Consider the following 22,562-nt stretch of genomic DNA (forward strand, 5'->3'; position numbering starts at 1 on the left):
CTCACTGGGGTGGTCCCCGTGATCGCAGACATTGCCCGAGACCTCTCCCCACTTCAGACGTGGTCACATGCAGCTCTTTGCAGGTTCCCTCCGACACCATGACTTTGAACTTTCACGTCTTTGTTCATATCCTACCTTTATCGTACAAGAATTTCCCAAACCTCCTTTGCTAATTACTTCTACTTATCATAAGTTGGCTTCAACTGTGCCTCCTCCAAGAAACCTTTTTTGAACTCCACAGTTAGCCAATAAATTTTCTCCTGTCTTCTCCCTTCCCTCCCTCCCTCCCTCCCTCCCTCCCTCCCTCCCTCCCTCCCTCCCTCCCTCCCTCCCTCCCTCCCTTCCTTCCTTCCTTCCTTCCTTCCTTCCTTCCTTCCTTCCTTCCTTCCTTCCTTCCTTCCTTCCTCCCTTCCTTCCTTTCACTTTTAGTGCCCCTTAAATAGCCTTAGTCCTGGGGAATTCCTTCATTGTCTTGATTTATTACTTACATGCACTAAAGTTTATTACACAAGTGCTCTAAGTTAATGAATTCATTTTTCTTTTCTCTCTCCTTTATTCTCTTTTTCTCTACATTCCTCTTTTTTTCTTTTAGGTTCTGGGGAAAGTTTTAATATGATTTTGAAAGCGTAGGCTCTGTGCTGTTTTGAACTAGTGTGTAGCAGCTCGGCATTAACTTTCCCCTCGGGCAGTTTCCCTCACCTTCTTTCTTTCCTAGGTGGGTACTCTGCTTGCGTGAAAGAGCATCCTGTAGCATAAAAGTCCAAGCTGATTTGTTCCCCCAGGCCTGCAATTGCTAATATTCCCTCCCGCCTCTGCCTCCCTGGCCTCCGATGCAGGCTGTACCTCTGGGGGTTAGGCGCCATCCCATCGGCTCCTTCATGTGATGGGCCGCTAGTAACAGAGCTGTCTGTGTCTGCTGCTTCCCAAGTGTTCATGTCTTTTTCATGCACAGTCACAAAAGTCCTGAGAACTAACCCTTCTGGTAATATTACATATCTATTTATAAAGCATTTTTTTTGTTTTATTCTTAGTACAGAGAGATGAGCGGTATAGCTGTTAACCGTATTTTACAAGTAAGAAAATTGGTTCAAGAAGATTGAGTGACTTTTAAATTTATGTGCCTAGTAACTTACAGAGATTAGAATTAAGACTCTAATCCAGTGCCTTTTCCACAACCTTATAAGCTTTACAATCTATAAAGACTATTTTCTTCCATTTTCTGTACGCCTCTAGTAGAGCTCTGCATGGTGAGCCCACAGAGGGCAGTAGACAGAGACCTGGACTGGACACAGGGAACCGTGTGATGGTGGTGACTGGGCCACCACTAGCCCTGTGCTCCAAGAGAGCCACTTTACCCTGAACCCCAGTGTCCCCATCCATAATATGAAGAACAGGACATGTTTTCTTAGGTTCTTTTGATACAGTATTTTATCAGGTCCCTGTCTGTGACTTTTGTCTCTCTCCCCTTCTCAGTCCTTTCTCTCTTTGCCGTCTTTTCAATCCATCCAACAACCAACTGTTGTGTATTGACAGTGGACCAAGCACTGCGCAGGCGCCTCAGGGAGGTGACAAGGGCATGTTGTGGACAGCTCGTTACGGAAAGGAAACATTTCCCCGCTCTTTCCGGTTCTCTTTTTCTCTCTATTCTTTCTTCCCCCCTCTTCCTCCGTGCTCATTTCCGTAGGTTTGCAGGGCTCCTGCTTTGATCGGGAGAAGGCACTCGGTCCGGGGCCAGTGAGAGAGTTCAACGTGCCTGCGGCCCACGGCACCTGGCACCCGGGCTCGGAAACGCTCCACATAAAAGCTGGGAAGGCTTTGCGCAGGGACGGTCGAAGGCTCCATGTACTTTGATGCATGATACTGAATTTTTGGCTAACTCTATAGGAGAGACTGCTCACACAGAACAATGAAATGATGCTTTGAAAAATAAATTCTTCTAAAGTTTTGTGACATTAAAGCCTAAAATAATCTATCTTTGGTATAGTTTTAGGTATTTCTTTTTCTTTTCTTTCCTTTTTTTAAAAATATGTCTTTATTGATTTCAGAGAGAGGAAGGGAGAGGGAGAGAGAGAGAAACATCAATGATGAGAGAGTCATTGATGGGCTGCCTCCTGCACACCCCCGACTGGGGATCGAGCCCGCAACCTGGGCATGTGCCCTGACTGGGAATTGAACCCCAATCTCCTGGATCCTAGGCCAGTGTTCAACCTCAGAGCCAAACGGCTGGGCTAGGTTTTGTTTTTATTTTTTACAGCAACCATTTCTAACCTTATGCATATGACCCCTTTAGGAACACAATTGTCATTAGACGCAAGCATACTCTGTTCCCCTTTTATCAGTCCTATTTTCTCATCCATCTACCCCCCCATGACACGCACATGTACTTCTATTTCCCCCCTAAGGCTATATATTCTTACAATTAGTTCAGGTTACCTAAGCCTTTGGGTCCTTTCCATAAGAGTCACCATTGAATTAGATGCTAAACATGATTATTTTCTCCAAAACGTAATTAAAATATATGTGTTTCCTCTTCACTGCTGCTGGTCCCCTTCATTTCCATAGCAGGAGGTATTCATTTATCATTACAAAGCACACCCACAAAATCACTAATGTTTTTTTGAACCTCAAGAGGACAACGTAGGAGGAACTAGAAAAAGGGGACCAAACGCAAGCATGACTAGGCACCTAGCCGGCATCGGTGAATGTGTTAGGAACATTTATGTGATTTAATCGGCCCTTTCAGCAATCCTAGAAGATTTAGACTTGCTGTTTTACAGATGTGGAAACAGAGGCCCAGAGGGATTAAATGCTCCACTCAGTGTTCCACAACTTGTGTCAGAGTTAAGATTTGAACCCAACCTGTGCGACTCCAAATTTCATGTTCTCTTTGCTGCCCCAGAGCTGGAGGGGGCTCTGGCAGGCTCTAGAGGATACAGGGGATGGGTGCCCGGGTAGGGAAGGGCTGACGAGAAGGCCTCATAGCCTGTTCCAAGATTCGACCTTGGCATGCTTCTCCTTCCCTGGTCCCTGCCTCAAATGTAGACTATTTCTGCAAAATATGGATCCAGCCCTTTTAAATATTTTAATGAGAGGGTCTTCTACTAATGAGACATCTCTCTTTTGTCTTTCGCAGCAATTTTGCAGGCAGTAATAGCTGGTGATCTTATGAAGGTAAGATATCTTCCTACCCAAACTTTTGGTGATTCTTTAAGAACTTTAAGTCAACATCATTTCACACCAAATTTTCATGACCCCATATGTCATTTATCAAACCCCCTGCCTGTGCTGGCTGAGTAGAAAGAAGAGGAATGCTTTGTTGAAAATTGGACAGAGAGGATGAGAGGGGTCCTCACAGCATGTCCACGTTTCCTAACAGCAAAAGGTTTCTGGAAGATAACCGTGCAATTTGCCTTGACTCGTTAAAATGGACTGCGTGTCCCCAGGACACAGTGCTCACAGTGCCCACAATTCCCGTTCTCTAGAAGCCGATATTGGAGGTTTAAAGACTTATTTTTAGACATCTTGAAATGAATGCATGTGTAAAAATTACTTAGACCTTCTTCAGGTCAGAGCCTATGTCTTCCAACATTATTACAGTTTTATATTTTGGGGACCACAGGAAACTAAAAGAAGATACTTTGTCTGATCCTCCTTGAGCATTTTAATTTGTACTTATGTTTTCTGGTGAATTTTAGTTCGGAGGGAAGGAAGTGAACGCAGATTCTGAAGTCAGACTGCCTGGGTTCAGATCTCAGCTCTGCCATTCCCTAGATGTGTGACTTTGTATAATTACTTAATTCTCTTTGTGCCTCATTTTCTTCATCTATAAAATGGAATAATAATAATGCCTCTCTCTTCACTTTGTGAGGATCGAATGTAATGATACATGTAAAGCTCTTGGCTGTTCCTATTACATAGAAGGGATTCTAAAGTGCTGGCTATTTTATTAACATAGTATTAACCTGTGTTTTTAAGAGCTAAACATGGTGGAGATGCAAATCTTTGTTATAAAGCCTGATATAGTCTATGACCATTCTAAAAGCTATATTTGGTTCCATGTCCTTTTCGGGCATTGGGACTATGGCTGCCCATCTATACCTGTAAGGCCCACACTGGCATCGATCAGCTCTGTAATATGGGCAGCTCCCTAGGGGCACAGGCTGTGCCTTTCTCCCCAGCCTGTGGAGGATGGTGCCATTGCAGATCCAGAAACCAAAAGCCTTAGAAGAAAGCTGGGAAGCACTGCCCTTGAATACAATTTCTTCTGAGACACAACTGTTGAATAAACTGAGAAACTCTGTGCTACCTTTTTCACAGGTCACTAGCATAAAACAAATGGTGAGATGGTTACAAACACGTTGATAAATAGCCATCTTAATTTTTTAAAATATATTTTTATTGATTTCAGAGAGAGAAAGGGAGAGGGAGAGAGAGAGAGAATTATCAATGATGAGAGTCATTGATCAGCAGCCTCCTGTACGCCCCCTGCTGGGGATCGAGCCTGCAACCCGGGCATGTGCCCTGATTGAGAATCGAACTTCGATCTCCTGGATCCTAGGTCGATGTGCAACCGCTGAGCCACACCAGCCAGGCAAACAGCCGTCTTTAGACACATAATCCTGGAAATAGGGCCTGTGCACTGTCCAGATCATAGTGTTACCAGGAAGTGTTACCCGCAAGAGAAAGGTGCTCTCCGCGCAGTACACCTGTGAGTTCAATGCCATTTCCCAGCAGTAGATTCAACCAGTACCATCCTATACTCCCTGCTTTGCCTCCTATCAGGTTCTGGGAGATGAAGACATGACTAAGATCTGACCCCTGCCCTTGCGGAGCTTCTAAGCCAGAACATTTTGCAAACTGTACATTTGAAACCCTTTCACCTTATTTCGTGCATGCTTCTAGTCTAGGCAGCGAGTTTTCCAGGTCCTTGGGTGTATCACCACAATTTTTTTGTATTTAATATGCAGAATCATTCGAGTTATAGGAAATCACCATGTTCAGTCAACTGTCTTACTACCTAAACGTCTAAGAAACAATGCAAGAACTTCCCCTTATTTACTGAGAGATGAAATACAAGGGGCTTGGGGTGTTTTTACGCTTTCTTTTTTCTTACCTCTTTCTTTCTTTTCCTTTCCTAGTATTTTTCTTTCCCTTTTTTTCCTTCTTCTCTGTGTTCTTTAATTTTTCTATTGCAAGTAGAAAGCACCATCAGTGTTAAATGTGAAACTGGCTGCATGTGTGTGTGAGAGAGGGCGGTGCACCAGTGAGCAGAGAACAAGGGCCCCTAGGACCATCCGTGGGAAAGCTGCCTTGAGGAGCTCCATGAGCTGGGCCGCGTGAGATGCCCACCGACTAACTTAATGCTCAGTGTCTAAAAACACTACGGAAAGGCAGAATCAAGGCAGCGGATGGGTTGGGCCTGTGCTCCTCTACTGAGCCCGAATCCATCGTGGATCTGCCCCAAGGAAAGGGACTATCACTGAGGCAATGCAGTGAAACAACAGGATTCTCGTAGACTCAGGTGGAAAACTCTTAGCTGCTTCTTCCTACTGCGCAGTGTGGGGATCAAGTCCCCGTGTGTGCCTTACGCCCCTTCAGCTACTCCTTTTTTATGTTTCCTAGGAAGTCTTTCATGACTTTTCCATCCCCTACTTCATGCTTTCCTAGCCCTGGGATGGCCCCATCACGGTCCTCTCCGCTCCGGTGTAGTTCTTTCCACATCTGTGCCCCCATGGGAGACTGTAGGTCTTTGAGGCCAGTGGCCGAGTTGTCTTCATTTCTGTTTCCCTGGCACCTGACACATGGCAGTGCTATGGTTGTATCTGAGTAGAAGCACGAACTGTGTAAGTTTCCTCTCTTTGATCTCGTGAGATGTTGATTTTTTTATAATGTGCCATCCAGCTTCTTGGTGGTGGACACATTCCTTTTGCTTGTTACTTGCTGGGTTGTTTGACTCTTATCTGTCCTAAAACTACCTTTTAGAAGCTCCAGAAGGCTCTTCCTGTCCTGATATGCCGAAGTTTGCAGAATAGGGACCCATTTATACTTTCTATAATGTTTACTATTTCACAAACTTAGACTATGCCCCCATTAGCTATCTTATCCTCAGGCTGCAAAATGTGTTTTTTTTTCTAGTTCTCAAGGTTTAGGTGTTTTGGGTTTCTATTCCTACATTCTCTGAACCCCTCAGATCATCTCTAGCCCTGTGGAGCAGGTGTAGGATGATCAGCAGAATGCGTGCAGGCTGGGCTGCACACCTGGATAAAGGAGGAAGCCGTGCGTGTGTGTGCGTGTGTGCATGCTGTGTGCGCGTGTACAGCGACCTCGCGCAGGAAACGGGAAGGAGCTTCTGTGTAGCTAGGTTCATTAGAGATGGAAGGCAACCCAAAGAACAGGAAAGGAGTCATCTACCGGACACCAAGCTACTCCTGCCTGTAGCTTTTATTGTTCTTTCAAGACAAAGCTGAGCCAACATAGGAAAGCTTTTATACTCTTCTCCACCCTCTGCTGCTCTGGAACAAGGACCAGTGTCCAGAAAAGAGACACAAAAACAAACAAAAATAAATAAGTCATTATGTTTTGGTTTTCTTAGGATGCTCAACACCCATAGACCCTCTGAGGAGTTAGCGAGACGCTGGCCATCTATCTGAGTGACAACACAGCTGGGGAAGGTCACTTCTCTCTCTGCTTCTCTGTGCCCTCTGAGGCTAGAGACATTTGTGGTTTGCTGCACTGCTCTCATTTTATCACCGGCGAGCCGATCTCCTTGTTCCGGACTGTGTCTCAGCTGCTTTTCATCTGTCTCTTTTTCAGCTAATAGAGAGCTATAAAAACGGAGGCAGTCTGCTAATTCAGGGACCAGACCACTGTTCACTCCTTCACCACGCAGCTAAAACCGGCAACGGGGAGATCGTGAAGTATATCCTCGACCACGGTGAGTAGGCGCAGTGAACCGAGGACCACTTACTCACAAACAGATTGAATTAGCTAAGCTGGCTTCCACCCGGGCCGTTTGCAGAATGTCCACATGCTCGCCAACTCTCAGCGGACTCTCCCTGCTTATTTGAGGCAGCAGGATTGTAGGCCTCTCACCCACAGGGGTATCCAACGAATCAATTAATAGAAATACTTTTCATATTAATATCTTTGCAGGGTATTTGGGGCCTGGTTAATTTTAAAAAACAGACAAAAGCCAATGCAGCCTGGATAATATGCTTTATTGTTTTGGGAAGTTAACTGGTTGGGACAGGTGTCTAATCCATAGTCGTAGCTGATTGTTCTCAGGATTCATGAGTATTTTTTCTGTCTTCTAGCTTATTTATTTATTTGTTTGCTGTTTGAATTTCATTCATCTTTTCAACACAACTCACGCTTTAGTCTCTTTGGAAACGTCTGGTAGTCTCTGCCCTCTGCGGCAGGCCACGCTCACCTCCTGGGCCGCTTCCTACCGGGATCTCTAATTTGGCCTTATATCATCTTCTGGAAGCAGTTTGCAATTTTTGGCATCTTCCTCTAAAAGCGCTTCAGAGGCATAAACACATGATGAACACCACATCTTGACCACTCCTTACAGCTTCCCATAGTGTTTCTCTGCTAAAGAACAGCAATAAAGATGGGGGGGGGGGGGAGGACACACATACCTGCCTGGCTTGGCTGTTTGCAAATGAGAAACAGTGGACGGGTCTCTAACTCTGACACCTCCTGGAAGCTGCGCTGTGAGCCCCAGCAGTGAGCCTGAGGCCAACCCTCTTCGCATCCAAACGCAGGCTGAAGACAATTCCTTGACATTTAAGAATCAAGGATTTTAAGGGTTAAGAATTCTAATCAATCAAAACTACTTAAAAATAGTAAGGGTAAAAGGAAACAACTGTGTATGAAAAGTAGGTAAGAAAAGTACAATGTATTTTTTGGATGTAATAGGTATGGAGGGCGTGTTTAAAAAACATACAAAAAAACAAACAAAAACAAATGCAGGCTGTAAATAGAAAACATCATAGACATTCACATCCCTTCTTGCTCACCTTTTTACTCAATTTAGCAAATATCTTATTGCCTTTGTTCATTCAATTACTCATTCAACAAATATTTGTGGAGTGTGTAATAGGAACTACATGCTGTAGACCAGTATACACACAAGTAAAATGCAGTCACTGTTTTCAAGCTATTGCCGGCTTAAGAAGAAAAAAAAAAATCATAATAGCATAATTATATTTGAAATAGTTGTATAGATGTTTTAAGTCATATTGCAAAGCCACAAATAGAGAACATACTTTCCATTAGCAAGCGCAGGTTCTATGCCAGCCGCTTATACTAAACACATCATCGAATCTTTGCAAGGGCCTTGGAAGGTATTAGACTGTCAGTCGCACTAGGCTTACCTCCTTTGTCCAAACACCTCCTCACCATGAAGAGTTTGCTTAACCCCTTGGCCTGAATTAGGGCGGGAAGAGTGGTTTAGGTAGAAGAAAGGCTGTTAAAGGAAGACGATGGTCATGAGAGGATTTCTTCCCCCTGGTAGGCGTGGTTGGGTAACCCTGAGCCTGTCTGCGCTGAAACCCTAGGTAGGTAAACTGTATTCTTGGTGCTGTGTCTGGAGCGTTCATCATGCCATCTCCTACCCCCCTGACCGTTGCACCCCCTGCAGTTAAAGCATTCCTCTTGGCGCAAGACTTGCAAAAGCAACGGTGGCATAGTTTCTTCTGGCCTCCTCCACAAAACAACAACAATAACAAGAAACATGGGTGTGAGAAGCAGAACTAAATGTTAGAACCCAGCCCCACAGACAAGGCATAAAATCACAAAGAAAGCTCCTGTGGTTAGCTTCGCAAAGTTCAGGTGAGGGTTAGATATATTCTGTCAGTTTATTTGCCTTTAGCTCAGGGTAAAGCAGCTCCTGGTTGCTGTCTTCATTGTGTCTCCTTTCGTCCTAATTTGCCCTTTACCCAGTGAGACTGAGGGCTTGTTTGGATTCTTGGGCTCTTCGGTACCCACGTGCCCTCTCTGGAGGTAGGTGAGCCGCTGATACCTATCTGAGTGAGAGCACAGGTTAGGAGCCCTCCCTCCCGCTCTCTCCCTCTACCTCTCCCGAAGAGCTAGCATTTCCCCTACTTCTAGGTCCCTCTCTGTATCAGTCACCTGTTGGAGTGTCCCTTGGTCTCATGAGCTACAGTTTTAACTGAGTCTTTATAGAAGAGGGACTCTGTCACATGTTTGGGGCTCTCAGCGGGGGTGTCTAGAATGTCCGGGACACCTGAGCCTTTCTCTGTACCTGATTTTCGTCCCAGGCATCTTCACAGCATGATGGTCCTAGGGGTCCAGGAGGGAGGGGAAAATGAAAGCTTCCAGACGTCCTGAGGCCAGGCTGGGAAGTTTGGCATCATTTCTGCAGCATTGTGAGCTAAAACAAGTCACAGAGCTGGTCCGACTCAAGGGATGGGGAAACAGACCCCGCTGCTTCATGGAAGGAGCTGTAAATAATTTGTGGCCAAATTGAATCTACCACCCTCCCTTACTCTCCATCTTCATCAGCCTAAAATGATGACCCTACCTTCTCAATATCCTGAACTATTGATCTACCTGAAATCCCCTGGAGCTCTGCTTTTATATTTTTCTTGGTTCTGGGTCCTAAGGTTGCTTATAGCAACAACAGTTCTTTAACTTAGCAAGTTCTTAAACAAAATTTCCCCCTTTTTAGCATAAGTATGTCCCATTGCAATATTTGAGACATATATTAGAAATGAAAACAAAACCCCTCTCCTCGGTTGAGTCTTCCCAGGGGCATGAGTGATGAGGCATGAGGTGACGTTTCTCTAATACCCTAGATTTTCACTTCTCCCACCACTTCTTTTTCCACTGTAGCCCATGCTCACAGAGCTTGAAGTCCCTAAGCCCAGCTGGAGATGGGTACACACATACTTTGCCTGGCACGAAACCCAGCTGGCATGATAGCTTTAGTGCTGTGACCGAAGCCTGACATTCAGTCCTAGGCAAACAGTTCTCATGGTCACAAGAGCCACCCTGTACCCTTCCTGCCTCACCAGGGTCTCAAATTGGCCTCAAAGAAAGACGTTGGCGATAGAGAAGCAAAATCCATTCCTTCTATTTGAAAATAAAATACTGTGCTGTACAGTCCAAGGATCACTGCGTTTTTGATGAGTGGCACTTTTTCAACTTTTAGCACTATAGGCCAATAGTGGAAATCGGGGGCCCTTTCTTTTCGAGGCGCCCGATGGAAGTTGTAAGTGGCCCGTTCGCTGCCGTGTCCTCCCTCTCCCCTCTGTTTTGCCCTGTTCACTGGATTTTCGTGGTGGGCCACCAGGAGGACGGCCCCTGCCCGGGAGTCCGGGAGAGCACGCTCCCAGCCACCGCACTGGGCCATGCGTTTCTCTGCTCAGGGCTCCTTTGAAACCGGGCCTGGCGGCAGGAGATGTGTGGGATGCTCTGAAAAGCCGCAGGAGGCCTGAATTTCTCCTCCGGCATCTTCCTTGGGACTCCTTGTCTCAAATGCACAACATGCTGCTTTCCTTTATGAAAAACTGGAATTTGGGCCTTTGGAGGGTTGAAAAGAGGAGGGGGGAGCGCTAGCAACTCGGCGGGGGCGGGGCGGAGCGGGATGCCTGGGGGTTCCAGCGCAGCTCCCCCAGCCCGGCCTGCTTTTCAGCTCCTTTCAACCGGCTCCCCCCGCTCCCTCCTCCCTGGTGTTACCCTCAAAGGACTTTTGTGCTGTGTGTCTTTTACCGCCCGCACGTCTGCCCCTTTGTTTTTCCCTCCCACCCGGTGCCCCCTACCGTGTCTCCTGATAGAAGTCTCGCTTGCGCATTTCCTTTTCGATTTCAATGGCTTGTTTTGTCTCCCCTCTTTTTCTGCCTTCAGTCTTTCTTTCCTTTTCTTTTTACCCCCCTCTCTGCCTCTGGTCCCCCGGAGAAACGACCACCGTCCCGCTGGGACAGGATGGCGGTGCTGCTGGAGCTCGCACCGCCCGCTCTCCCCAAATCCGCGGCCTTTGAGGATTTGGCAGCGCCGGGGCCCAGTGGGAAAGGGAGGCACGGGGAGGGCGGAGGATCGGCAGAGGGGACGGGGCCGTGCAGTGGGAAGCAAACGAAAAGACACATCGTATGCAGTCAGGTGCATTATGGATGAAGTTGCACCGTAAGAACCGGGGCGCAGTGGGCAAGCTCTGCAGTTAGCGCTGGGCAGCGAACCCGCACTTTGAAGGCTCCGCTGCGCACCCCGCAGTTCACTTTCTTGTGCTGGGAGATCTGCGAAGTTTTCCTGCCTTTCCCGTTCCCTGGCCGTCACCCGAAAACACTGATACTTCTCTCCCCTTGAAATATTTTCCTTTCTCTGATTTCTGAGGCCGTTGTCCGTATAAGCACAGTCGTTTGAATCCATGCTCCATTTATGGATCTTTCTCTGAGAGGAAACGGTTTCCGTTGGGATCCACATGGATTTCTAAATGTCTTTCATTCATTCATTCATTCATTCATTCATTCATTCACTTAAATTAATTCTCTCCTACCCACTCTTCAGAAAACAATGCTATAGTGACAATCACCGATAATCTTTGTCATTCTGAAAGCTTCATATGTATGAACACGTTTAATTCTTACGGCAGCCCTGCACAGTAAGGTCCCTTATCTCTGTTTGACAGGTGGTTAAAAACTGAAGCCTAGTGAAATTAGATTAGTTCCCAAAACTCCTAATATAAGATGTGGTCCCTGCCCTCCATATTCCTAAAACCCCGCAAAGGGCAGTGAAATGGATAAACCACCACAATGCAGGGTTCCAGGGACAGCCAGTGCAGGGCTGTGGAAGGGCGGCGACTGCCTTCCTCCGAAAATGTCACGGAGAGATTTGTACCCGTGTCCCTTCAATAGGGGTTAAGAGTTGTTTCCGGTGCAGGTCCGCTGTGGGACGGCCTGTGGTCACGGTAGTGAACCCTGGGAAGGACAGAGAGCCAAGGTTCCCATTTCTATTCAGGAAATGATTGTGAGCTCTTTACTGACAATTCAGTGCTATTCCTCCAGATTCCTTAGGGAAGATGATATATGTATATGGAAAATACAAAAGAAGCCCCAAACCCAAATGTTTCTCACTGATGTTTATTGAAGGAATTCCATTATCTTTATTTTCTCTCTTTTCCCTGTTCTCTCCCTTATTAGTGAGACTCAAATTAACTTTCCAAAAAATCACAGATGCTCTAATTATCTACTTTTTTCAAGATAATTTTTTGTGGTCTTTTTTATTATTTTTATTTATTTTTTGTAATTGATTTTAGAGAGGGGAAGGGAGAGAGAGAAAGAAGCATCGATCAGTTGCCTCCTGCACACGCCCGGACAAGAGACCAAACAAGCCACCTTCTGGTACATGGCACGATGCTCCAACCAACTGAGCCACACCGGCCAGGGCTGATTATTTTTGTTTCTCTGGCCATCCCCCCTTCAAATCTTACACCAATGCCACTAAACCGCACACGGTACTATTAAACACACAATGTACTGTTACCATAGCCCCCAATAGGCCATTGGAGGTGCAGTTGGGAGGCAGACTACAGCCTCGTCTTGGGCTGTGCCTGGCACTCCCTCTTGTTTACTCCTTGCACCCTCCTCACACCATGTAAACGCCTTTATTTGAGAGCAGGTTGTAAAAATCGTCAGAAAATGGACCAGTACCAGTCAGCCTAGCTCGCCACTGCTCTCTAACCAGCCAGCGGCCACCCCCCCATTCACTGGCCTTCACCCCCAGGGCTCGCAGTGCCCCCGATGCTGGGATGGGTGTGGGCGGGAGGGGAGGAAGGCTTGGGTGAAGTCCATCATTCCAGAGCCGTTCCCACCACCTCCGCCTGGAGCTTCTGCAGATATTAATTAAGAGCACACACCTCTTGGTTTGGTGTCAGCGCCTGTTTGTCACACCCCCGGCAGCTGAAGAAGATGGAGGGAGGAGAGGGCAATGAGCAGCAGCCTCAGGCGGGCTTTGGGGTGACTGCGCGGGGGGCGACCCGCTCCCCTCCGAGATCGGCCTGGGCTGGCTGCACGTGTGGTGACTCTCGTCACAACGTGAGGATCAAGGCCCTTTCCCTTCCTTATCCCCACTTGCAAAGTGTCACAGTTGCCATTTTAGCGCAGGGGCCTCTCCCTGGCACGGAGGCTGGGACCCTGGAGGCCATGGGCCCCCGCGGGTGCAGCTCTGAGTGCTGAATAGAAGAGATGGTCTTGACCTAAGTGTGGGTGCAGTTAGCAGCGGTGAGGGGGACAGAAGTGCCCCTGAGGCTGGGCTGCTGGGGGTCAGTGGTTAATGTCCTTTCAAATGAGTGGCTTCAGAGGTTTGCTGAAGGCGACAGGAGTTCTTTAAAAGGATCATTAGACACTGTCAGCCTTCCCGCTCCGGACCTTGTGGAAAGTGTCCTGTTGGCAGTTGAACAGGCCTGGAGGACTTGGTTCTCAGGACATGTAATTCGAGTCCACGTGCTAGTGGGAGTGAAGCAGCCCTTTTATATCTCCTTCCTTCACTGGTGCCCCGACACCCTGACTTGGTGTGACCTGCTGCGTCATGTCAGAGAATAGGACACTTCAGAATATCTAAACTTTGGGCCGTGTGTGTAGTGTGGCAGCTACTGTTTTGAGCATGAAACTTGTATTAACTTATAAAACCTCACCGCACTCCTGTGAGATAAATATTATCGTCAGTCTTTACTTTACACGGGTGATGATGCAGGGTCTGAGAGATCAAATGAACTTGCCCAAGACCTAGTAAGGGGCAGGCAGAGCTGGAGTTTTAGACCGAGGCCGTTCAGCTCTAGAGCCCTCACTCCTGACCACTGTACTCCTCTGCTCTGCACTTGTTTGGGGGGGGGGCGGGGGGAGGAGATTATCATTCATGTTTCCCTAGAACCACAGGACTTAGGAACAGAAATGAATGAGTTAAATCTTTGTTGAATCTTTAATGTCAGGTAGATTCTCAAGGGATTTGAAAAATAAAAGTATTCTTATGCTTGAGGGATTTAGAATAATAAATTTAAGGGGCCAAGACAAACAACCAAAAATCAAATACACGGTACAAGGGTAGAACCAAGTAAGTTTTATGGGAGTTCAGAAAAGTGATAAATTCCTTCTGTCAAAGGTGGTTTTTTGGTTGTTGTTTTTTTAAAATCCTCACCCTAGGATATTTTTCCATTGATTTTCAGAGATAGTAGAAGGGAGGGATGAAGAGAAAGAGAGAGAAAAGAGAGAGACATAGATGTGAGAGAGACATATCAATTGGTTGCCTCTTGCACACGCCCTGACCAGGGCCGGAGATCAAACCTGGTGCCCTTGACCAGGAATCGAACCCTTGACCCTTTGGTGCTCGGGCCAATGCTCTAACCACAGAGCCACACCAGCCAGGGCAAAGGTGCTATTTTCAGAGGACCTTGTCCAAGACTAGGCTTTACAGGACTCACGAGATGTAGGTAGGAGGCTAGAAAAGGAAGGCTGTTCTCGACAGGGACAGCGGAGGGAACAAGCCTGTGGAGCTGGGAGAGCCTAAGAAATATGTGGGTGATGAAGAAGTGATCACTTTGGCTTAGTGAAAAAATGGAACCTTGGGGACAAATTGAGGAAAGGTAGTTGCAAGTGAAGACTGTGAACTTCAATGTTTAAATACTTAGAAATAAGCCATAAATATGATGCATTGGAAACCTGGAGATGTAAATCACGTAAGAGCTTTGTATCCTTCCTAGTAACAGTTTCTTCATGCTAACTGTCTTCCAGGCAGAGACCTAGTAGGAGGCCTATTTGTGAAACAGGACAAGTTGGAGAGACAAGTAGGACAGACGTGGTGTGGGAAGGTTTGCCTGGCCCTGACGACCAGTCGATGTGACAGAGAGGAGGCAAAGGCGACGATTTAGCTCTTGGGTGACCAGGAGGATTGTGACGATGACACCTGCCATCTTCTCCTTGCCCAATGACTTTTTTTTTTTTTTTAAATAAATATGTCTTTATTGATTTCAGAGAAAGGAAGGGAGAGGGAAAGATAGTGATAGAAACATCAATGATGAGAGTCAGTCATTGACCGGTTGCCTCCTGCACGCCCCCGACTGGGGATCGAGCCCACAACCCGGGCATGTGCCCTGACCGGGAATCAAACCTCAGTCTCCTGGATCCTGGGTCAATGCTCAGCCTCCGAGCCACGCTGGCCAGCCTTGCCCAATGATCTTTGTGGTTAGAAAGTCCTAACTTCCTCTCCTCCTCCTGATGATGATGTAACAAGTAACCACATGAATAAAATTTCAATGAGAATGATATCTAGCAATATAAAGAGCAAATCAACAGGATCATGTTCCTAAGGACTAAAATGCTCACTACCTAGAACTAGGTTTGGCGCTTCCAGGCACCAGGCTCTGTGCCAGTCACGAAGGAAGGACATGGTGGTGGACAAGTCATAGGCCACCACCTCAAGGGATTTACAAGAACCCAGTTGTGAACAGAGAAATCAGCAGGTGATTTTAATATGATTGAAATGTCATGAACAGCAGGGCGAGATTATGTATCCGCCCTTGTCTGGGATAGTCTCGATTGGATAAGTGATATTAATTTCCCAGTTACAGGACATAGGGCTAATACACAACCTGAGGGCACATGCAGGCAGAACATTTAATGCAGCATGTGGTGTGGGGTCACAGCGGGCTTCGTGGAGGAAATGTCCCAGCTGATCCCTGCAGGCTGCACAGGGCAAGGGCTGCAAAGAGGGCTGGGGAGGAAGGCAGGGGTGCAGAAAGTGGGAAGGTGGACATCCCAAGCGGTGTGTGCAGGCTGAGCGGATGAGTTAGTGACCATATAAGCCACTGTGAATGTGAAAACTCATAGGACACTTCAATTCCTAATGAAGCAGCTATCATTTGACGTTTATGCACAAGAACATTTCTTCCAGGTCTTGGAAGGGAAATTTGGTGAAAAGTGGAGTTTTACTCTATTTCTAAAGTAAAAATATTGGACTGCATGATATCTATTTTCCCTTGTAGCTTTATCGTTCTATTGCATAAGACCCCACCCCAAACTACCAGCCCCTGGAGACTGAGAAACAGGCCTTAACGCCCTCCTGATTGACCCCTTCCTCCCAAGGCAGCCACTTAATTATTGCTCACATATTCTAGTCCAGTCGATTTTATTTCTGCAGCTCACTGGAAAGCTTTCGGAAGGCGGAGGCCATGCCACTCTCTTGTAGCTCTCGCTCCGCACATACTGGCTGGTGGGGATTTGGGAGATTGTGGGGGGGAGGGAGAGGAATCCTTTCTTTTTTGGAGAGAGGGAGGAGATCTCATCCCTATTACAAACGCTCTTTCTTAAGCAGCTTTCCAAGGCATTTTAATGGTGACTATAAATTTTTTTGTTAATAGTTTTTGAACTTATTTTTGATGGGCATCTTGCTTTCCTCTTGTTTAGGACCTTCCGAGTTATTGGACATGGCTGACAGCGAAACGTGAGTGTTGTTTTAGTGTGGCTAATTAGCGTCGCTAATTCCGTAGCCCAGACTGTTCTTCAGAACATATCTAGGAGAAGAGTGCAGCGTCTGAGGCACACAGTGGGTAATTTTCATGTCAGTGATTTAAAAAAATCCACTTTCAATTGTATTTATAACTGTGCAGGGCTAATCTTCTAAAATTACACAATAAAAGTTGATGGCAAGTGTCGTAATGTTGCCCACACATCATTGCTTTGCTATTAATCGTTTGGAGATTCCTACAGGCAAGGCATGTCTACACTGGTGCGTCTTGGACTGCTGAGAAGTCTGAACAAATACATTCACCTTTTTACTCTTTGCCAACTAGGGTTTGCAAGAAAATGAAGCCCCAGTGCTCTAAGCCATCTTTGCATGTCATGAAACTTCTTTGCTGAGCCTAGAATGGAACAATGTCTGTAATACAACCACTGGAGAGCCGAGAACGTGGGAACCCCAGTCACTTTCATGTTCTGAGGTTCAGATGAGAATCTGGGATGATCCCCAAACTGATAATGGGTTTCAACTTTCCTCCCCTCCTAGGGTAGCGAAATAGCTCCTACTCCCCATACAGGAAGAAAGAGGCTAAACATCTAACCCTGAAAGCCATAGAGAACCCCAAAGAAATCCAAAAGGGAATAAAGAATGGGCAGGGCTGGAGTGGGTGGGAGTGGGGAGTGGAAGTGGGGATAGTGGAGGAAAATTGGAAATGAAAAGAATGAAGGACTGGGGGGAGGGTGCGGGGGGGGGGGGGACTGGCTATGAGTTACCAGACACGGAAGGAACTGTCTGCGGCCCCCTGGGGCTTGTCCACATGCGGTGCGTCCCGTTGGCCAGGCTGTCACCCAGTTTGCCGGCTCTAAGGCCTGCATTTGATTTTCCACGAAATACTTTGGCATTAAATGATTCTTTAGTTTTTTGATTCCGCATGAGAAGATCCCCCTCCTCTTCTGCCTGTTACAGGGGCAGAAATAACCGCTTTCCCTTGCCCACTTCCCACCCTGACTGGCTGGCCTCGGGCCTGCTGCCGTCTGGGGACAGCTCTGGCTCCTGAGCCCTCCCTGTGTCGCACGGCGCCCCCGGATCCTCTGTGGCGTCCCCTCCCCTCCACCTGGCCAGAGTGAACGTTGGCCTGGCTCTTCGCAGCTGAGTTCCCAGGAGTTACTCCTCCGAGGGCAGGTGGTGGTCTGCTGAGCACCGAGAACCCCGCGATGGGGCTGCAGGGCCGAGGCCCCATCGCTGCTCTCTGTGCGCCCCGTCTAGCGTCCCTCACGCTCGGCCCCAGTGACTCCACGCAGAGAGTGGCTTCCCAGCGTCCAGACACATCCACACCCATCAGTCTGTCTCAGCGACTTTCCACCTGTGCCGCAAGGATTTATAAAACAGGCGACACCTGCACTGACCTCTTTTTCCTTAGATTGTCAAATAAAACAAGTGACAGCAGCCAACACAACAGTGAATCAAAATCACGCCTTTTTTCGGTCAGATCAGCAAAAATTATATTTTTAGGTGTGCCGCAGAATTTTAGCAGTTTACGTGGGCCGTGAGATGGAAAGGTTGAGCATGGCTGGCCTCTCTCGTATGCCGTGGCTCTCACCTAAACCCAGCATTAGTAGTCGGAAACAAGATCGCTCGGCCTAGTTAACCAGCGCTGCTTAAAAAGAGGCTGGATCAGACACCATGGCCGCTTGAAGGCCAGCACGGGGCATCCCGAGGCCTCCTGCCCGCGGCAGGGTCTCAGCCGCAGGGAGAGACAGAGGCTGAGGGGCACAGAGCATCAGGGCAGGGGTGGGAGGCACCCTCCCCCCTCCCTGCAGCCCCCCCGCCCCCAGCCCCCTTATGAGTGGTTTCCATTTCATCTTTGATTTAGGGGTGAGACCGCCCTGCACAAGGCTGCCTGCCAGCGGAACCGGGCCGTGTGCCAGCTTCTGGTGGACGCAGGAGCATCTCTGAGAAAGACGGACTCCAAGGTAACTCGAAGAGCGAGTGCAAACATCCACCCCCGGGCAAGAACGCAGGCCCCGCTGCCTTCACTTGTGCCTGCAGCAAAGGCATCCTTTCTGTGCCTATGAAAGTGCCGGGGGGCTTTGGAAAAAGGTGGAAAAAAATGAAGTGCTTCGTTTAGAGAAAGTGCCGTTTAAATGTATAAGCACAAAGGGAGGGTGTGTGCTCGCCTATGGGGCTTAATAAACCTCTGAACGTGCTGGCCTCGGGATTTGGGGTTCTCCTGGCGAAGGCCAGCAGCCAAGCTGCGGGGAAGTGAGATTCAAAGCCCCAGGAGAGGGGTCAGGCTTATGCTCAAAGACTTTGGCCCGGCCTTTGAGAAGCCCCTTTGGGGATTTCTCCTTCATCTGCCTCATCCAGCGTAGCTTAAAATCTGTGATTTATGCGGCCCCATATTTGTGTGCCAGAGTGATTTCCAGGCACTTCAGGATGGGAGGGCAGGCTGCACGTGAGTCTTTCCAGTTTACAGAGAACAGCTAAGGAAAGGGTGGGAGCTGGAGGAAAGGAGGGGTTACAGCGGAGTAGCTTCGACCTGTGACTGCGGCCCAAGGGAGAGAACAGTTCATGCAGATCAACCCCACAGAGGAGCCTGGTCAGCTCTGAGAATTTCCAAGCACCCTGGGGAGACTCCAAGGAAAGCCAAGCCACTTTAGCTGCAGAGGGTGGCGGAGAAGAATTTGAGTATAAACGGGGGAGGACTTCATTAAGCAGGTACCCAGTAATCTAAGTTTGGGGCCAGTGAATGTAGGCAAGAAACACGGACCAATGACTTAGGAGCCTAATAAACACTTACGCCCCTTTAGACTTAAGTGATGGGCATCTGCTATGTGCAGTTTTTTCCCGTGGCGTTTCCTCACACTGCTGTGCACGCTGCGAAATAACTTTCCTGTGGGACGTCTTCCCTTCCGAGCCAGTTCTGAGTCAGTCCCAGGGTATAATTCTCCATTTCCCTTGCAGCCTCCCAGAGCCTTGCTCTCTGACTGAGGTCCCTGGCTGCCTCCCTAGGCTTCAAGCACATTGAGCTGTGTCCCGGTTTCTAGCTGGCATGTTACCTGTCTGGTTAGCTAATTGGGGATACATTTCAAATGTCAGATAATCGCTCATCCTTCTAGATAATATTTGCACTCAAACGGTTTGATGTGCAACCTGAATGAGAAACACAGACTGTGTGGGCAGGATCAGTGGAGGCCAGGACCTAAGGTAGAGCGGGCCTTGCAGGGCCCCTCAGACCACCGCTGGGCAGTTGCCTGTTTACCACACAAAGGACGGTCTTACACTCAGCTCAGATAATGAAAAGAAAGAGAGGAGCAACATGCACTAGAGGAACAACCAAAAGACTGGGCAGGAGACCTGGGCCCTGAGCACATTGCCCTGTCTTCCTAAGTTTCTGTATCAGGTTAATGGGCTCCCTGTTCCTTGAGATTTCTTCCTATTTTGTGCTATGTGTGTGCTTTTTTCCAAAACACACACAACTTCATTATTTTTATGATTGTAAATGTAGTACATTCTCACACGGAAAACGTGAGTGAAGCAAAAACTACAAAAACAAAGTCAAAATAGCTAGAAAATTCCACAGTCTAGACCTATATTATTAAAATTTGAATGATCTCACTTCACATGGAGGTATGCCTGGTTTCTCTCGTTTTCTTAAGTAGGTAAAGTCAACGTTATGTTCTAGAGACCCTACTGTATGAAGTGCTGCAGTTATGCTTCATCTTTCTTGGGGACCCACTGTTTCTCCAATTGGTAATTGGATTTAAAAAAAATCTCATCCCAAGTGTGTGTGTTTCTTTTCACTTTTACCTGCAGGGTAAGACACCTCAGGACAGAGCTCAGCAGGCTGGGGACCCTGATTTGGCTGCTTACCTAGAAAGCCGTCAGAACTATAAGATCATTGGCCATGAGGACCTGGAAACTACTGTTTGACCCTGGTAGATGGGCAAAGACAACCTGAGCGAGCACATCACCTGTGCCCTCCGGGCGATCGGGCAGCTCCCCTGGAAGAAGCTGGTGGAATCCAGAAATCTGTCTCTCCTGCAAGAATCTATCTGAGACCATGCCACCAATTTTTAAGGGCTACCAGGATGTACAACACGATAGGCTAGCCCACAGAGGATGAGGCAGGATACCTGGCGATTGGTGGAAAATGATCCACAAAATTCGATCTTTCTCGCTTCCAGCAAGTAGCATGAACTTCTGTGTTCACCTGTATCATTTATCTTAAAGATTCAAAGGATGTTCGTATAAATGGCACTGTTCCCTGCTCCCTGCTCCCCCTACGCATTCGCCTTCCCCTGCCCCACACCATCCTCCTGTAACCACCGTCCACCGACAAAATGCGATGTGACCTGTTCTCTTTACATTCAGCCCTTGAAGACCGCAAGGCTGTCTGAAGTTCTTTCAAAACCCTCTGGTTGTCCTGCAGGAATATAACTGTAAAACCGCTTCCATTTCCAAGACTAAAATACACCGGGACGACTTAGTGACGTTTTTTGCATGTCGCCCCTCCCTGCCCATTCCCTTTCCATCATTTAGGAGCTGGGAGTTGCCACGTGGCTAATGTCAACTTGTGCACTGTATCCCTGAGGTATGCTGAGGTGGCATGGGAGTCGCCTGTTCTCAGAGGGACCTCAGAGAGGTAACCCAGGGGTTGGCCCAGGTTGCGGGCCTGTTCCCAGATGGCCGCGGAGGCCGGGTTCAGCTTGGGCTGTTTGGACAGCTCCGTCTGCCCGCCTACGAGTGGCCACCTTTGCCTTTGCTGCAGTGGAGAGGAGCAGCGGACGAAGCCAGGCCCGGAGCTGGTCTGCAGAAGCGCTCAGCTTTAAGTGCTCTTTCAGCCGCAGAGCAGCAGACCCTGGGTGGGAACTGCGGTTACAGGAAATGGAGCTCTGTGCCAGCGTTTACTTCTAGGCTTTTTTGAGCGATAATGGAAAGCAGGCTAATGGACCTGAAATAAAACAGCAGAAGCAAAAGTAGCAACATATGTCAAAATAACTCACTTAAGTAAGAAAACAGTCACTGGAATTTCGCACAGAGGCTAATAAGGACAGACTCTTGGGCACAGTGGGGAGAGGGGGCCCATTTCAGATTTTCCTTCTAAGTTTCTGGTTTTCATTACCCCAAGTTCGCCTCGTGCCAAGGACAAAGCCTCGCTGTGCGAGCTTCACTGCCAGATTTCCGGGACGCGTGGCCTTTTCTGATGGACGCCTCACCCATGTCCCTGTCAGGTCCCAAGCTTATACCTGATAGCACTATAGCCCCATTGTACATGTTTGGGGAAATATATTATCTTCTCTGTTTTCTTCTGCCAGAAAGGTCTTATTGCAAACCATTGTGAGAGTCCAGCCAGGAAAGCCTCTCTGGCAGTGGAATTCTAACTTCAAATCCTGCCCCAGATCAGTCGGTCCTTACAGGTACCTCTATTAAGGACTTGGTGACAATTACAATATTAGGAGGAAACGCCTTCTAACTTTTGGTGAAGATGCATAGATGGCTTGGGTATAAATCAGAAATGAAAGTGGGTGATCAGGGGTTTGCTTCGCTCTTAGACATAAGCAACATGCTTCCTTCTTGTTTCTGCACGTGAGCACAAAGGATTGTTTCTCCACATTTAATTTAAGGGTCCAGTGGCCACGCATTGCTGATCTGAATCACGTTTGGGTCACAGACCAGTTTGAAAGTGCAGGTATGATACACTGTTAAGCAGGAACAGCCTCTCAGTGGCTGGGGGTTAAGTCTCTCCGTAGTCGTTTCAAACTCAAGGGACCGGCGTTATATTTCAGCCGTGAGAGGAAGGGTTGGTTGCGAGTCATATGTTTCCATAGCTGCGTCTTAGAAATGGAATGATCTTTCGGGTTTTATGGTGAGGGGAGGAGGGACTGCAGTAGATTGTTTCCAGAAACTGGAAAAAGTTATGCTCCAGGAGAATTTAATCACTGGGCTTCTGCTGGGAGTTTTTCAATTGGTGGGATTGTCAAGGAGATGTTGTGATGACAGAAATATAATCCTTCGAACAGACTGAAATCTGGCTTTGAACAGTGCCTTCCATTCCGCAGACTGAGCCACATGCTTGGCCACGCAGTCGG

The 22,562-nt window shown here is 47.7% G+C and overlaps 1 protein-coding gene across 2 annotated transcripts in view; it reads left to right on the top strand.

The window, feature by feature from the left end:
- Positions 1-22,175, top strand: part of DGKI (diacylglycerol kinase iota) — a 375,957-nt gene extending 353,782 nt beyond the window's left edge. For both annotated transcript variants that reach the window (XM_087820996.1, XM_087820997.1), the window contains 5 exons: positions 3,134-3,171; positions 6,814-6,934; positions 16,419-16,455; positions 18,344-18,443; positions 20,287-22,175. In XM_087820996.1, the coding sequence (XP_087677122.1) occupies positions 3,134-3,171; positions 6,814-6,934; positions 16,419-16,455; positions 18,344-18,443; positions 20,287-20,403 (413 nt within the window). In that variant the 3' untranslated portion in view covers positions 20,404-22,175. The remainder of the gene's footprint in view (positions 1-3,133; positions 3,172-6,813; positions 6,935-16,418; positions 16,456-18,343; positions 18,444-20,286) is intronic.
- Positions 22,176-22,562: the final 387 nt, after the last annotated feature.

The sequence above is a fragment of the Miniopterus natalensis genome, chromosome 10, assembly GCF_054644295.1.
Source record: "Miniopterus natalensis isolate mMinNat1 chromosome 10, mMinNat1.hap1, whole genome shotgun sequence".
Classification (NCBI taxonomy): Eukaryota; Metazoa; Chordata; class Mammalia; order Chiroptera; family Miniopteridae; genus Miniopterus; species Miniopterus natalensis.